The sequence below is a fragment of the Sander vitreus genome, chromosome 18 (genome assembly GCF_031162955.1).
Source record: "Sander vitreus isolate 19-12246 chromosome 18, sanVit1, whole genome shotgun sequence".
Lineage (NCBI taxonomy): Eukaryota > Metazoa > Chordata > Actinopteri > Perciformes > Percidae > Sander > Sander vitreus.
The window spans coordinates 24,320,915-24,339,548 of NC_135872.1; the positions used below are offsets into that span (position 1 = coordinate 24,320,915).

At 40.3% G+C, this 18,634-nt stretch overlaps 1 protein-coding gene across 1 annotated transcript in view; it reads right to left on the reverse strand.

Annotated features, from left to right (window-relative positions):
• Nucleotides 1-18,634, reverse strand: part of ptchd4 (patched domain containing 4) — a 65,331-nt gene that overhangs the window by 25,615 nt on the left and 21,082 nt on the right. Inside the window, exon 2 of the mRNA XM_078275281.1 lies at nucleotides 12,623-13,118. Within this exon, the coding sequence (XP_078131407.1) occupies nucleotides 12,623-13,118 (496 nt within the window). The remainder of the gene's footprint in view (nucleotides 1-12,622; nucleotides 13,119-18,634) is intronic.

Here is an 18,634-nt window from a genome sequence, read left to right on the forward strand (position 1 = left end):
CACGCAGGCTTAATAAACGTGGCCAACCCGGTGGAAAACATTACTTCATCCCATTTTATTCCCCTTCTTATTCTACAATAATTATGTGGTTTCACTTGCATGTCATTACGTTATTACAAAACACTGGGCTGTAGGTTTCTTGTATGAAAGGCTAATTAAGTTTTCATTATTTTCATTATTGTCTGCTCACGCTCACCCTCCTGCCCACTCATTTTTATCCACATGCATCCCGATTAGGATGATTGTATGAAAGTGATTGTTACATGTCTAACGCGCAGAACGTGTCTACTGTAGGCTTCATATTCCTTATTATAAGGGTTAGATGGTTGCGGGTGGGGGGGGAAATAAATTATTAATGAGGACAGCAGTCCACAGCGTCACTCCATTGATTATTTCATAAGCTAAAAGTTGAGTTATGTCTTCTCTATGGAGGATATATTTATTCATAATGACTGAGGCATTATCTCCTTTTCGTAAAGGATGGTCCAGTGTATCCTATGCTAAAGGAGGTAACAAAGGAAGCAATGAAGCACCTTTCCTTATCACTTAGACAATTCGAACAGCTCTTATCATGGCACCCACTTAACTACTTCCGAGTCATTTCACTCCGTAAGGAACCTTCCTAAGCAAAATTGACTATTTGACCGCAAAGCTGGTCCCTAATAAAAGCTTCCCAGTAGCATGGTGCTGCCAATACCATGTCTCGCAGTGATTAAAAGTACCCGTAGCACTCTGAATTTTGGTCAGTTTAATTTCTCTCCACTCTGATTGGAGAATTTTGTGCCAACACATTTCCACCAGTTGGGCAGTCATACGTTTTGTATGTGTTGAATGGGTTTGTGACGACTGATCACATGACAGATGTGCATAGGTGTCATCAACCAATCAAATCTACCCTAGGTCAGTTTAGGGATGGCTCGATGAGACAGAATGCATCTTAGCTCAAATTTCATGCAAACAGTAATACAGATTGTAAAAGTTGTCATAGCGACCAACAGAACCTTCAAATAAAAAAAATGTCCATAGCGAGCCTTTAATTGTAACTAACTCTTCAAAATCAGGAAGGATATTGTATCTGTAAAACTGCATTAATTGTTTTTTTTCATGTTAGCCAACAATTGCTGTATAAAATATAAATATAGTCTTCCATAAGTTTCTTAAGAACCAAAATGAAGCCCAAACAAGCCATCTCCTGGTGGTTCCGGCCATCGCCATCTCGGCAGTGCCTGATACCGCCTAAATCCCGGCTAATCCAACGGAGTGTGGATGGAACTGAGGTGGGCCGAATAAGGCCTACAGTTTATGCTCGCCACCTGTGACAGCACTCACCTGTCACTCAAAGCGACCATGCCCTTAATAAGATTAACTTTAAGTATTATATAATTAAAATGGGTGGGTTAAATGAAAATGTACAACCCGTAGAAGTTGTCATGAATGTATAAATTAGTTATAGAAACCAAAATTGTTTTTGTAAAAGGCTGTAAACATGTTTATTTCTGCTGTAAAGTTGGGTATTTTGACATGGGAGTCTATAGGGCAGCTAACGTCAACTGGCGGCCCGCGGGCCAAATCCGGCCCGCCAAAGCGTTTAGTCTGGCCCGCAGAATAATCATGAATTCAGAAAATGTGAAGAGGAAAAAATGCGTTCTGTTATTTAGCATTTCAGGCATTTACAGCTGGTAACATTACACAGGTAGAGCACAAACCCAGCCCCTGTATTTGTATCTCTATTCACATCCCGGGATTCAGTACAGCGATGCCTACGCTCCACACACACAGCTGAGCCGAGATGTGTGTGCGTTAAAACACGCAGTACCTGACTGGGAACGATACAAAGAGGATTACCAATGGCTGCTGAGGCAGATCAACTCACGCTAGTCTCGTTACTGTAAGTAGGCTACAATAAAACCTTTGGGAGTAAAAAAGTCAATACTTGTCAATGCACTCACCTGTATAGACAGGCATAAACATGTAGAAAGTGATATTTCAATCTGCTCTGTCTGCTCAGTCCACTCTTGTCCACCGCGCTGTTTTACGCGAACACAGCTCTACTCTGCAAATAGCGACATTTTTTACAAACAAGCTAAAACAAAAGCTGTCTGTTTGTAGTCTAACTGTTTATCTTAGTTTGCTGGGAATCTTGAAATTTGGACAAATTCTTATAAATTTAACTGCTGGCTGAACGAGCCATCCTCTCCGCTGGAGCGGTAAACCTATGGATGTATTATAAGACCAAAACAGATGCATGTGGCTACTTAACATGCATGTGAATGACACGATCGTTATGTTTGCGTTCTTCATTGTTGATGATGATGCTGGTTGTATTATTTTGCAACAGCATCGTTTCATTGCAAATGGGGCATACATGATGAATGCATAGCCTGCTTATCAGTCCATTCATCATTCACCATTACCTGACAACAGCCATTTCTATCTGCAAGCATTTTCCACCAATCAGGACGCTGCATACTACAACTATGTTTCCCTAATCACAGACTTTAACCATCACTCCTCAGTGAACTGCCTCCTAGTCTGAGATCTTTTTCTAGTTAAAGAGCTAGTTATCATTATGGAGTTTCCATGTTTTTTTAGGAGTTTGCTCACACTAATACATGTTAAATATAGCATTAATTCAGTAAGAAAGTGAAAATTTCAAACAAGAATAGGCGTATTAGGTATAAATTCATTTTATTTTCTTTATTTGTAAGTCCGGCCCCCGGAGTGTCTGCTTAGAAACATTCTGGCCTTTGGAAAAATGTAGTTGATGACCCCTACTTTAGGGATTAACTCACTTTTGGACCCAGCCTCTAGTGGCCATTGGAGAAACTGGAGTTTTTGGCACACTTATGTTTTTTGCGCAACCGCCACTAGAGGACGCGCTGACAGTGTGTCCGGCATTTTGGACTGAATGCTCCCCTGTGTCACAATCAAAATAATACAGCCATGTTCAAAATGCATCGTCAATTTTCATCCACTAAAAGTGCTGTTTTTGCCACTGACAGACTCAGACTGTTATTAGGTGTCTGACAACATTATAGAAAGGATCCCTACAGAGATAGACCTTTTTGTTAAAGAGTAAAATCTTTGCTTAACAAGAAACAGCTCTGAGGTCGCTGTCAGAGAAAGAGAGACAGTCGGTGTGCTGTGCTGTTTCTGCAGGTGGGATTACGTGCATTGATTGCATCTGATCACCGCGAACACAAATGCTATTATTTAAATACTGTTAAGTTAGCTAACTTTGCATTAGCTTGGAAGGATGAAATATGACCCGCAGCTTCTACTAGTCATACATCATATTCCAATTTAAGCAACAACCTTCTTTTTTTTAACTTTGAGAAGACAATAAGTTATTTGTTAAAAAATATTTAGCTAACATTGGCTCAGAAATATTTAAATGTCAAAATACACTGGGGGGGGCTTTAAAGAGGTCCAGCAACAGGTCTCTGATGTCCTCTAATTAGGATTTGTTGGTTGTTCCTCGTTCTAGACCCAAGACAAAAGGAGACTGCTTTTGAGGTTTGTACGGAAAGTCAAATATAATTTGAATAGTAAAAAAATGTATACTATTTGAATGCTGAAATTACTATTTAAATGTGATTTTTTAATAAATATATTAGCTAGCGTTAGCTAATCTCCTTCTTTTCACCTTGGCCTACCCGCGTGTGATAACGAAAATGCTATTTTAATGTCACATGTGATGAACAATAAGTTAGCGGGAGTGAGAAACATAAGGCATTGTGAGGTCTTAAGGTCACGGAGCTAACGTTACATACCGAGTAACGTTAGCACAGGGGGGAGTGACAGGCTGCAGCTGGAAAGCCGAAGAAGGGTAGGAAATAGTTTTAACATGAGTTTAAAATCCACATCCACCGAGCCAAAATGCTTATGTTATCATTAGTTAGCTCGTTCTTGTTTTCTAACTGTGTTGCTTGTTGTTCGTGTTTCTCGCTGTGTGATCATGGTGGAAAATTAATGTAAACAAAGTGGTGTGCAAGAAATGCAATGCGCCATGACGTAGGTCCCCCTCAAGGCCAGGCTAATGTTTGAAGTCCCTCTAGTGGACAGTGTAACAACATGTAACAACAACCACATGCACAGTGGCACTGACAATGCATGAGCCTGAGTGGTGTAGTAATTTGTCCTCTGTTGTTGATCTGTAATTTAAGTGATTTTTTATTGTGATATTTTACTCTGATTTGTTTTATTTATTTAACTTAACTTATAGGGACAATCAACATGTCAGGGACTAAGGATGGAAATTAGCCTTTGGCTATAATCCTGTATATTTACATTCTTCAAAATGTTCATTAATATACACTGTCCCTTTTTGAAATAAGTAAACTAAAAATATTAATAACAGGCTGCATTTGAGCATTAATTATTCAAATATCCGAATATTTTTAAAAAAAATAACAAATTTGAATGGTATTACAGAGGAAGATTGACAGCTCTAATTTGTTAAGACTTGTTTTTGTTCAGTTTTTTAGTGTCTTTAGTTGTGAAGCACTTTCTGACGTCTGCTCTTGAAAGCTGCTAAATAAATAAACATGCTATTTAATATTAGTCAGTGATTCAGGTCACATTTAAGTGTCACATTTAGTGGAGGTATTTAAAAAGACACTGTGGCATTTATTGTTTTCTACAAACATAAGCCTTTACCACCACAATTATGACAAAAGGTTCTATGATAACATAATAATTCTACACATAGTGGCTTTAAATAGCACTCTATGATCCCAAGTATCATTGTAGTCTCCACGGAGGAGATGAAGGGAGCCAGAACAAGCTAAAAAGCCAGGGGACTATATTCAGATAAGATAAGTAGGTCTACAGGCTGGTAATTAGGCTGGTATATAAGCAGCATGATGAATCATATAACTGCAAAATTACTGTGTGTACCTCTGCTTTAGCAAAGATGGTTGTTAGCATTGTAGCCAGGCCCGCTGTCAGAAATTATGGACGGGGACAAAATCTTCATCCAACCCATTCCAGCACCATAGTTTTCGCATGGGTCATCTGTCCATTGATGGCAGGCCTGATTGTGACCAACAGATATATATATATATATATATATATATATATATATATATATATATATATATATATATATATATATATATATATATAACAGATACTAGCACAAAGGATAACAGTGAAGTTAAAATATTCCTCCCCCAAAAATTTTGATTAAAAGCCTTTTAACGCCAACTAACTGACAATGAATATAAACTGGAAAAAGTTAATTAAAGAGCAACTTTTAAAGCTAAAGTGTGTAGTTTCTATCACCCCAATGAGGAATCTAAGTAATGACAAAGGATCCCTACAGTGGTCAACCTTTTTGTTAAAGAGCAAGATCCTTTTTTAACATTAACAGCCCCAAAATCGCCAAACCAACCAGACTCCATTTACATAAACAATTTAACAAGTCATTTAATCATCGTGAAATACTAGGGGTGCAACGGATCACAAAACTCGCGGTTCAGATCGGATCATGGTTTTGAGTCACAGATCGGATCAATTTTCAAATCAGCACAAAAAAGGGGGGAATTTAAATGATTCATAAATAATGTAATAACCATAACTTATAACAATAATAACTTATGTCACCTGTAAATTGCAGTTAAACAACAAAAACAGATGAGAAAAGGGTACAATAACTTTGAATGCACCACGTGGTTTACCAGTTTTAAAATAAACGCAGCATTTAGTCTCATCTGTGTTGTTATTCCGTCAGCATCGGAGACCATAGTGCTAGGTTGTGTCTAAGCTGCAGACCAGCTACTAGCTAACTGTCAATTTCTGGTCTTGTGACATCCATAGTTGCCACTGTTGTTGTGTTTTTTTATAATTTTCAAATGTTTATATCAGTACCGACTACTAGATTTTTGCGATCGTGACATCCCTACATCTGATATGACACATTTTTGTGAGGCAGTTTTAATGTCCTCATAAGCACTCATAGGCACAAGGCACTCAAGGGCTGGGCTAATGAAACACGTTTAGGGCTGACTAACTATAAAACACACTCTGAACAGACTTGAGGTCATTCACTAGCCTAGCAACATTAAGGCTACAACAACAACACATAAGAGACACTTTTTCCATTTAAAAAAAATGATGTCGTGAATGAATACAGCCATCAGACTCATTAATGTACATTACATGTCATTTAGCTGATGCTTTTATCCAAAGCAACATCCAATTGCTACATATGTCAGAGGTAACACACCTCTGGAGTAACTAGGAGTTAAGTGTCTTGCTCAGGGACACATTGGTTGATGTACCACAGTGGGAATTGAACCCAGATCACCCACACCAAAGCCATGTGTCATATCCACTGCGCCATCACCCCATCAAACTAGCAAATACATTGAAGGATAAACTACATTGAAGGAATTTGATAAAATGTATTAAATACCATTGCCTGATGCCTAGGGTTTTCATTTCCATCAAGTACTACTGTTATTGTTGTGCACGTGACAATAAAAGAACCTTGAACCCCAAATGTAAGCTATTTTTTGACGTAAGTTATCATTATATGTATGATTCCAGTGAATAATTTCCAGTGAGAAACATGCTGTCTTCACTTAAAGACCATATTTACATGTACAGACGAGTAGAGGAGAGATTTGTCACCTGGTGCAGCGACAATCACCTGAAGGTACACTGCAAGTCAGTCAGATTAGGGGGTGCTGTGAGAAAATCAGTCCATATAATGACGTCATACTAAATGCGTGACATTAATGTATATTTCTCATTTTATCTCATCTCACTTTCTATATTTTTCATTTTTTGTATTTGTCACACAACCAGTGTGTAAAGGCCTTAAGTGGACATTTGTGCCAAATTTGAAGAAAATCCATCAAGGCGATCCTGAGATATTGCGTTCACAAGAATGGGACATACGAACTGGTCTGCTAAAGAATTTTATTGTTCTTTTCCATATGCATGTGCATGCACACAATCCATAGCAGTAAGTAGTAGATAGTAAGGACAAAATACCGACTAGGGAAAAAGTCCATCAGGTACGATAATTGATTGATTGATGTATCTATTACTCATACCCATCCCTACGGTAGACTCACTACAGCCTACTACAACAGAGTGCGCAGTAAGGATACAAAACTGAAAACACACCGGCCGCGCAAAGCCGCGTAGCGCAAAGCACAGCTTTTTTCACAGCGATCATTTCGGCGGCACCTCTATTTCTTGCACGAGGCGCGAGCGAATGTGTCATGCCAGGCAGGTAATCACATACAGGAAGACCACAGTGCAGCCGGATACTTTACAAAAATAAAACACGTTTCAAAATAAAACACCTAGGTTCATGGTGATTTGGGCTGTCTTAACTTCTCACAGCGAGACACGCGATCAGGCACACGGAGAGAGACGACGGACGGACAGAGAGAGTGACACACACACACACACACATCCACATCCACATCCACAGCCACATTTAGGCTACAATTACCACAGTTGTCCCCACTCATCCTGTCCATTTCTATTGAAAAGAGAGAGAGAGCAGAGGAGGATCGCTTTGCGACCAGCACGGAGAAATACGCGCCCGGTTTGAATGGTCAGATGCGCGATCAGGCATGTATCTACGATTGCGGGCTATATGCGACACTTACGCGCCCGGTGTGTTTTCACTGCAAGTCCCTCATATGACGTGATGTAAAAAAATGGAGAAAAAAAACAAAAATAGTAATAAAAACCTTTGTTCATGGCATTGTCCTTTTTTATCAGAATTTCTGCTAATAAAATACCACAATAAACAAAACCATAATTTTAAACTCATAAGATAACTATTCAAGGCCTACTTTTTATCAACCCTAATGATAACGTCTCAGCAGGGGGCACCACACTGCCATTACAGCTTGGGTATCAGTATCCTTTTCAGTTCTTAGTGTCTGCCCTGATGTGGCGTTGATATAGTGATAGGGGTGTGTCTCAGGCAGGACCTCCCAGGAGGAGGGTGGACATCTGCTGCCTTTGAGGTCCTGTCACATGGAATTACAGACTTAATCAAGTCCTCTCCATCTCCTATGCCCTTCTCAACCTTCTCCCTTTCTATGTGACTTTCTCTCTCTCTTCCCCTCTACTCTACCTCTCCCCTTTGTATCTGTCTCTGTCTGTTCCCTCTTCCTCTACACCCTCCTTTTGGTCACTCCTATACATCACATGCATTTTTCTCCTCGCTCTTTTCTCCTTGACTCCTTTTTAGCCTCTCTCACCACCCCCCCCCATCCCACCTTCCTCCCCAGCCTCTAGGTCACAGGGAGCTGATCCAGCCTCCTGTTCCTGAGTCTTACTTAAACTTCAGTTATGTCAGCCGGCCTGCAGCGGAGCTGTACCAAAGCCCCAGGGATCCAATGACCTTAGGAACGCACAGGGAGGAAATACAAGATATACTGTAGTTTAAGTGGACAAAGTATATCTTAAGAAGCAAAGAGAGGACGAAAAAATGGATAAAGCAGAGAAACAGAGTGAGTGCGACATATTACTGTTAGAGTCTACAGAACATTTGTCTGTTATGCAAAATATTCATTTTAAATTGTGAAAAGGACATAATTTTCACGGCAACGTACCTACTGTAGGTTGGTTTGTTGACTAGACCAAATAATTACAAACACTGGCTTACTGATGTAGAGAGGCTGCTTTATTAAGCAATGCATGCTAAAGGAGCATTCAGATACAATATTTTTTAGTCTGCAAATATGTTCATTTTTTGCAGATCATGTTTATTTTCTATCAACAGCCCGTGTATGGAGTGTACAGAAATAGCTATAGCTGTAAAGTAAAGGGTGTGAGACCAACTGATACGTTTTTAGAAAACCAGAATCCGAACCACAGATTCAAACCCATATTTCCCCTTAAAATTCTGAAAAAAAACTATCTGTGTCGGTGTTTGCGATTGCCCCTCTACTGCTGGTTGGCTATGTTCCCCTAAAGAAATATCTGCTTTAATCCATACTGAAGGAGAAAGAAATGTTGGGCCCACCATGTACAATGCTGCCTGAAACCCTAATATTACATCTGCAGTCTTCAAAACACACAATTGTGTCAATAAATATGCTAGTGGCACCTTTAACCTCTCTACATTTAAAAAGACAATGTGTGGGCTCCCCGGGTAGTTCACCTGGTAGAGCACACACCCATATAAAGAGGCTTAATCCTCAACGCAGTGGATGCGGGTTCAACTCCAACCTGTGCCACTTTGCTGCATGGCATTTCCCCTCTCTCTCCCCTTTCAAATCTAAGCTTGGAAATAAAGGCCTAAAATAATCTTCACATTTTTTTTACAAATGTGTGAGGCTTTTGAGATTGTTACAGTTGCAACATTTGGAAATATGTCATACAAACAGTTTGCCAGATTGGATGTCTACACTAGAAAATGGGGAAAGTACATACGCTTTCTGGAGGGCTCCTAGGAAGTGTGTTGTTGAGAAGCGTAAAATAAATAATAATCACTCAACGAAATCCCGACTGTTTGCTGTCCTGGCTCCTAAATGGTGGAATGAGCTCCCTATTGACATCAGGATGGCCGAAAACCTGTGCGTCTTCCGCCGAAGGCTAACAACACATCTCTTCCGACTGCACGTCGGATAAATATATATATATATATATATATATTTCTTGATGCTGCACTTTGATATGGCTCTTTGTAGCATTACCTATTTAAAGCTAATGTACTTGCACTTACTACTTGTTGTCTGGAGTTTGCACCTTCAAGGTTGAACTCACTTAATTGTAAGTCGCTTTGGATAAAAGCGTCAGCTAAATGACATGTAACGTAACATGTAATGTAATAAATGATGTGCTTATGGTTTTATCATATACAAATATGTTTATTTGCTTTTACAGTTTATTGTCCATTTGGTTTTTATTTTATTATATTGTCTTGAATGTCATGGTATTATGTCATCTTTTATTACATTTTTGTCTAAGATGATGAGTTGTGGGGGGGGGGTCATGCGGGGAGGGGATATGTTCATGTTGTAAAGTGTATGTTTTGTATGTTGTTTTAAAAACAAAACACAAATAGAAATTGTTAATCATAAAGAAAGACAATGTGTGCACTGACAGAAAAGTTACTGAAAGGAAAATCAAAAATAAATAAATAATTGATTTATTTTAGTCACACATTAAAAAAATAAACCAATACCTTATGGCTGAACCGAATCCTATTAAATGTATCTGTATCTACTGTACATACACAGTCTGAGAGGGCTAGCCAGCAAAGCATGACTTGAGTGTGCAGTAGTGTGTATTTGTGCGCCCTTACAAAAAAATTCACCTGTTTGCATCCACTCATGTTTTTGTATTGACTCGGTTATGGGACGATTATGGGATCCCTTGATATTCTGCAGCCTGTTGCGCCGGCCGTGTTTAAGTTCTCTCATAAGTTAGGGCGCAAAGTCCACACTAAACGATACGTTTAAACTAGTTACTCTGATACTAAAGTTTTTTGATGTTTGTTGTTACATTATAATAAACACAAAATGATCACTTACACTCGCAAACTGTTAGAAATTAGTAATTGTTCATAAGAAAGTTATCTAACCCAAGTCTGCTGCCAGCAGGTCAGTAATCCTCTATATCAGGAGTCTTCAACGCTTTTTAAATCAAGGACCCCTTAACTGAAAGAGAGACGGAACAGGGACCCCCTACTAAATATATTGTAGAAAATGAAGCTGCCCTACATGTTTTGTAGGGCAGCTACAGAATACTAAGCTATTAAAATAATAATTGTTGGCATGATTTTATAAATCATCTTTTAATGTTAAACATAAATGTTGCACAGTGAATCCTTAGGATGAACTGTATCTGTGATGGGCTTGGTGACTACCTTATGAGCCAGTTATCATCGGTGGGGATTTATAGTTGCTAATAATATGTTTGATTGATGTTAAGACATTTTAATTTTTGAAAAAAGTTTCAAAAGTTAACAATAATTTGAAGGCCCCCCTGCAGTAACTCTGAGGACCCCCTAAGGGTCCCGGACCCCCTGTTAAAGATCCATCCATCTTCGTCCGCTTATCCGGGGGTCGGGTCGCAGGGGCAGCAGCTCCAGCAGGGGACCCCAAACTTCCTATTCCCGAGCCTCATTAACCAGCTCCGACTGGGGGATCCTGAGGCGTTCCCAGGCCAGGTTGGAGATATAATCCCTCCACCTACCATACAACTGCAATGTCAGTATGATTCCAGCTAGAGACCACTGGATGTCGCCCCCCCCCCCAACAGTAACGTTACACATCGCGGATAAAATTGTTCGTAAAAGTCATTATATTGTTTTGGGGATAATGATATGGCTGGATAGCTAGCTTGTCTTGTTGTTCAACATACTGTCAGGTGGTTATATTTACTGATTGCCAACTGTACACAATGTGATTGACTTCGGATCTTGCTAGCACAGCGTTAGCTTTCTGGCTTGTAGCTGAGCGGACTATAAATATCTCCCGTTGCTAAGGGAGGCAAGTCGTATCTAAGGTCCTTCCTATTTCCTGGAGGAGTGAAAAACGTTTGCATTGCATAAGAACCTTATAGGATGGGAATGATTGTTCCAGGTATTAGTAAAACCGTCAGGCGTAACCAGGGAAACAGAGTTATTGTTTGTAAAAACTTTAGATTTCGATTGTAAAACTAATTAAAATATAAACTAATGTTTTAAAAATATGTTATTTGGCAAGTGACCATGGTATAAGCGGGTTAATGCCCTTCGAGGTGTCCATTGTCGGATGGTTCACGCCTCATCGTTGTCCATTAATACCTAACAATGGACACCTCGTCGGGCATTAACCCTTACTTAATCACCACTAAAAACATGATAATATAGTTTTGGGGTTTTATTTAATGATTAATGGAACCAGATGTACAAAGCTTTTTTTTAATATCCAAATTCATTACTTTTATTGACAGGAAAGTGGCCTTTTTGTGAAAAAAGATCTAGCCTGTGATTCCTTCAGAAGCCCCTACCTCATCCCCATGCCATACTGTAACCTTCAGCCTCATAAGTCATGCTTGCCACTGAAATCCCTAATGCCTTGTCCCTGAACACAAAGGCCGTGCTACAGTGCATCACATTACTACATGTTGATGACTACAGAACTTTTATCAGTTCCAGTTTATCCAAAAAGCACTTTCCTTGCTTACTCAACAACCAGTTCCAGCATTTTTCCATTTCCCGGGAGTCTGATGTGTGTGTTGCTCCTCTTGTGGTTGATATACACTGTAATAGAGTGTATTATCAAATCCACTACACTGGGGATAACATCACTTGAAGCTCAGTGAAATAATGAAAAACGTTGCACAACATTTGAATTTGTCCTGTGCAAAAATCACAGAAAGTTACCTGACGAAAGAATGGGCTACACAAATGCAGCTGCAAGGTCCACACTAACACACACACGGAACTACAATGAACTGCCGGCATCCCCTCCGAGAAAAAAGCCCATCACAATGATATGAGTGTCAAACCCTGATAAGCCCCTTAACCAACCACTATACACACACACACACACACACACACACACACACACACACACACACACACACACACACACACACACACACACACACACACACAGGCAGTCTCAGTCATACGACCCTTGCTTCAACTCACCCATGGCAAAGAATGGGATCCCCAGCAGTGTAGAGTTGAACTTCCCGTCCGATATAAAGAAGATCCCTGCGGCCGTCACATTGGCGATGCAGATGGTGAGCACGCCCAGCAGGCCCAGGAACGGCTTCCCCCTCAGGCAGTCACGCATGGAGCTGGAGATGGTGGCGGCCAGGAGCACCAGCACCAGGCTTACCAGCACCTCCCCCTTGGCCAGCACGCCCGTCTGGTGGAAATCCCGCCACAGGCTGAAGGAAGTGAGCGACTGGATGTGGAGCTGGTCCGGCGCATGGGGCGCCTCGGCCGTGGACAGCCGGCTGACCAGGGTGCAGAACTCATTCTCCCAGCGTTCGGCGATGGCATCCTGCACCACCGGTCCATGGTTGCGGAGGTAGTAGGTGATCTGGACAGCGCGGGCAAACTTGACCTGCTGGTCGCGGCTGTTGGCCGAGAAGGACACACCGCCCAGCTGGTGGCCTATGAAGGACACACGGCCATCCTGTTGGGGATTTACAAATATCTGACATTAGCTCTGGTGAGAGTTTTCATAAAAATACATACTTTGACCTGTGTAAAATGCTCTACCCAATTTGACTTAAAACCAGTTATGTTGGCCTTGACAGCAGACCAGGGACGTGCACAGACATTTTGGGCGGCAGGGGCTCAAGGAAAAAAAAAGGCCTAATAGTGAAATTTAAACATAACATTAAATATATTAACACAACTCCTTACACCTTACCAATTTATCTTATTTCCCTTACGCAATTGTTTAATAGATTTAATAAATACTCAACAAAATAATCAGTTCCCACAGAGATTTTTTAGTATTCACCAGGTTAATCACAAACAGCAAAGGAAACTCTGCCACAATGTGCATATTTACTATGCTACTAGTTTCAAGAATATATCGTACTGCACATTGCTGCAGCTCCTCTTTTCACCCTGTGTGTTGAGCTCTCTGTTTTAGCTACAGAGTGAGGCATCACACTATCATCACACTATTCCATCTTTGTTGGGAGTCGCACATGCTCAGTTGCTAGGTAGGACTACTACCCTAATCAGAAGCAGAGTATGAGGTGAGCATTATAACGTGTGTTACAAAGTGACGCACATTCGTCACGGAAGTAAAGGCTGGACTACAATAGAGCAGTGTGTAGCCGTTTGTGAACAGTGTTTTCTGTTGGAGATGGTAAGTCCCTTTGGGGTGGACTTTGGGCTTTTTCACTTTGTAAACCTATAACCTGGACAAAAAAGATATATAACACAATAAAGGAAAGGGGAAAAAGCCAAAAAGCATAATATGAGCACTTTAACTATTTGTTTTATCTTATAGTTTAGTTTAGTTTACAGCTAATTAGCTGTAAACTCGAGGCACTGGCTGCTTAGTCTTTTGTTCGTCACCACTCACCTCCACACAAGCCAAGAAAAACTTTCTGAGGTAGGAGCTGGAAGGGACTGCTGTCTGTCTGTCTGCCTGCCTGCCTGCCTCTGTGTGTGTGTGTGTGTGTGTGTGTGTGTGTGTGTGTGTGTGTGTGTGTGTGTGTGTGTGTGTGTGTGTGTGTGTGTGTGTGTGTGCGCCGCGAGGTGAAGCATTGAGGAGAGAAAGAGAGAGAGAGACAGAGAGAGAGAGAGAGGGAGAGAAATCTAAAAACTATTTTTAGTCTAAAATCTAAATCTAAATATCAGTTCGGAAGATTAGACTTTGTCATCGACAAAGTCTAATCTCCCGAACTGATATTTAGATTTTTTACTTCAATAAATATATTTGTTTGACAGGGAAGCTGTGTGCAAACAGGCTATATTTATTAATAAAAAAAAACATGCATCTAGAAAAAAGGGCACTTTCTCTCGAGGAAGAAAAATGGCAGGTGCTCAATCCCCTTTTGATGTCTATATGTGCATGTGCCTGCAGCAGACCGCAAACACCAGTGATTGGGGAGCAGCCAGCTGTACAATATACTGGAAAGTTCCAGCCCACACAGAGCAGTGCAGCACAAGTTCTCTGCCCTATTTGCTTCAGCGTTGATTTACTGTTTAACTTGAACTCACCATACAGCTGTGGACAGAGCTGCTTATGAAGGTTGATGTGCTGCTCCATTGTAATGACTCATATAGCGCATGCAAGACATCACAGTGACAAGAGTTTGGAGATAATGTGATTGTGCAATAGGAATTGTGCAGAGCAGTGTGAGGTAATAACAGTGGGTCTGTCAGGAATAAAGACAGAACTGTATTGCTGGCACAACCTTTCTTATATTTAAGCTGAAAATGTTGCCAATGTAGCTCTGAATATGTACACTATGCCACAAGTTACAATATTTCATTTTTTGAAGTAGCCTGTTAGCAGCAGTAAATTTGTCATATTGTTCACCTACTTTAAAATATATTCCAAAAAATACATCAAATCCATGTCTTTGTATTCTCAAATGGTTCCATTTCCCTAAAATCAGTGTCCAAGTTAACATTTTTTCCTAATAGATCCAAGTTGTACTCGCCCCAATTGGCAACATATATACATTGTAATGATTCAACCAAACAACTAAGAACTGATTGATGGGCGCCCGGATAGCTCAGTTGGTAGAGCGGGCGCCCATATATAGAGGTCCTTGCTGCATGTCATCCCCCCTCTTTCCCCTTTCTTTTCTTCAGCTGTCCTGTCAATAAAGGCCCAAAAATGCCCAAAAAATAATCTAAAAAGAACAAGATTTTCTTGTTAGAACATTTGGGTAATGTTGTGTAAACTTTACTTGAAGATATCTACATGACACTGTCATGAAAGTGTCATAAACATTATAAACAAGTCATAAACGTTTATGACATAACACTTCTTTTTGTAAGTGTCATTAGGTTTTTGTCATGACAAGTTAGGGTTAGGGTTAGAGTTAGGGTTAGGGTTCATGTGTCATGACAGTGTCATGTCACTCTTATGTAGATACCTTCAAGTAAAGTGTTACCGAACATTTTAAAGATTTTAATATTAAAATAGGGTGTTCCTAGTGTCATGGAAAACACAGTACCCCTGGGTGGAGGAAGACAAGGATGGTGGTATGTATTGCTCAGTTTGCACTCAAACAACCTTTGAACGTACACGTTCCACCAAAACAAGTTCCTTCCCGAGGTTATTTTGCAGCGGCACCGTGGCTCCACTCGCCGCTTAGCGCTGCCCAAGACGATTGTGATTGGTTTAAATAAATGCCAATAAACCAGAGCATGTTGTTCTCCCATCCCGGATTGCTTTGTGGACTAGCAAGACCCTCCATCGCAGCGCTGTGGGGGAAGGTCTGGCAATGCGAGACTAGGGGCCCGCTGGCTAGAATTTGTTCACTATGAGGAAAGTGGTATCTGTAACAGCTCCAAACTATACACACGGCATTTTACAGTGGACTGCTTCAGCAACTACATGGAGTATACGATGGGCTTTGTCTCTCTCTCTCTCTCTCTCTCTCTCTCTCTGATGAACACATCCTGCGGGTGTACACCATCGGGGCCTTAATTTTGACAGCCCTATCGTGTATTGGATTAATCCGATGAGATGAGATGCCCTCTAGACTTTAGTTGTTTGCTATCTTTCCTCGCTTCCGTTTTTCTTGTTGTGCATTGATTCAATAAGCTGACCGACCTGGTGTGTCAGAGCTACCTATGTGCCTGATGTGACACAAGAGGACCATGAAAGGTAGGCTTCAGTACTGTGTGTGGGGTGTGTGTGGGTGGGTGCAGGGATGATAAACCAAATGTAGGCACTGTCTACACAATATAATCATAGTCATAACGTAGTGCGCCCCCCCCCCCCACACACACACACACACACACACACACACACACACACACACACACACACACACACACACACACACTTCCAGAAATAGCACTACAACACTGTGTAGTTCTGGGGCGCCTATCTTCAAAACTGGATAATGTAGTGCTGTTATAGAAATTACCACTGGTAATTTTTCTAACAATGTGTTCAAACTAGAAGGAGCAGACCCCTCCAGTTAGCTATCCATCAGCTCTGCTAAATGTATGCTGAATTTTCTATTTTAGAAATTTTAGTTATGCTTTTACAGAGTAAAAGGTGAAGATGGCTATCAACCAGAACTATGGCTACAATCCCTATGTGGACAAGCAGGACCCAGCAGTGTTTATCTACCACTGTACAACACCAGAAAGTATAGTGTATGAGAAAGATCTAATGCAGCTCTTAAGGACGCGCCCAACCTGCACCTGCACGTGCCAAACTGAAACATTTGTTTTTGTGACCCTTGTATCCTCCATATAGGTAATCACAATCTTACTACAGACAAAATAGTATTAACACACAGTATTAGCATACATATTATTTTACCTGGAAACCGGCTGTTGTTTATATACATCATATTGCTGAATCATCACACACAGGTAGGCCTACAGCAGGTTTTCACTGCCACCACAAAAAACAGTGGAAAAGCCAGCTTTACATCAGGAACATTACAGCAGGCAATCTTCAGCTGTCAGTTCAGCGGTGCTTCTTGCATTCAGACTCACAACGTTAAAAAAATAAATAAAAAATGTGTACATTTATTTTTTATTTACATTTGGTAAACTCTGAATGGATTATGGTTAGGTAACATGCTATATGTTTTGATGGTGTGGCTAAGTGTGGTATGTGTTGTGTTGTTTTTAAGGTACTGCCATCGCTGCGTATAGAGTGCATGTGTTCCTGGAACTACTTCAATCACCAGAGAGTTTTCTTCCAGCCAGCCATCCTCTGGCAACGGAGGGCTGAGCAGCAGCAGGTCATTGAGAGGGCAAAGCAGCTGGGAAAGCCCATCACCTTGGGTAGTGACATGAGAGCTGATTCGCCAGGTTCGTACTTGTTATTTCTAAGTCAATTAACAATTGAAAAAGATCTAGAAAAAAAAATAGTAGTGTAAACCTCGGGCAACACTACTGTGCGACATTCATTCTTAAAGGGTAACTTCCTTTTTTAACTGGACCCTATTCATCTATGCTTTTCTGTCTTAAGTGACTGATGGGAACAACAATCTTTGAAATTAGTCCAGTATTAGGCAGGACGCGACACAAGCTACAATGTAAGTTGTTGGGCAATTGCACAACTTCAATTTACGTCCACAAAAAGTGCTTTGACATGCTCAGATTATTGTTCCAAGTCTAACAACATTATGGAAAGGATCCCTACAGAGGTCAACCTTTTTGTTAAAGAGTAAGATTATTTTTGTTTAACATGAAACAGCCCCAAAATCGCTATCCCCACCAGACTCCATTTAAATAAACAGTATTGTTATCATCGTAAAACACACTTCATTCAATGTTGCCAGAAACAAGATGAAACTATCAAAAGCCATCTTGGTTTGTCTTTCCACTGTTGTTAGGTTAAAAAATAAAACGTATTTCACCCATTTACATATGAAAATATGCTGGCTCTATACACAATAAAAGAATTTTTATTTAAATGGAGTCTGGTGGGTTGGCGATAGTGATTTTGGAGCTGTTTTTGGTTAAACAAAAATAATCTCATTCTTTAACAAAAAGGTCTTTACCTGTAAGGGTTGTTTTTCATAATGTTGTAATGTAATGTTATAACAATCTGCTGCAGAACCTGAGCCAGCCTGTCAGTGGCTAAAACACTACTTTCAGTGGATGAAATGGATGATGCACATTTGCTCTATAGGGTTACATTGCAGCCCGGTTCACAGCTGCCTGTTACAGCATTTTCGCTCAATACTGGACCAATTTCAAATATTTTTATTCACATTTGTCACGTAGACACTAATGCATTGGAAATAGGGTCCAGGTTGAAAAAAAAACTAATTACTCATTAAAGTAAAGATTTGGTAGTTGGCGATATCACAAATTTTGCTACGATGCAAATCAATTCTGTAACATATGATCAATATCACAACAATATATATTGTGATTCAACAGACGAAATTGTGTTACAGCATCTCTGCCAAACCATAAATGCATGCAACTAAAATATGGTCTGCTTTTATTTGTACTTTGCATCGATTTTGAATG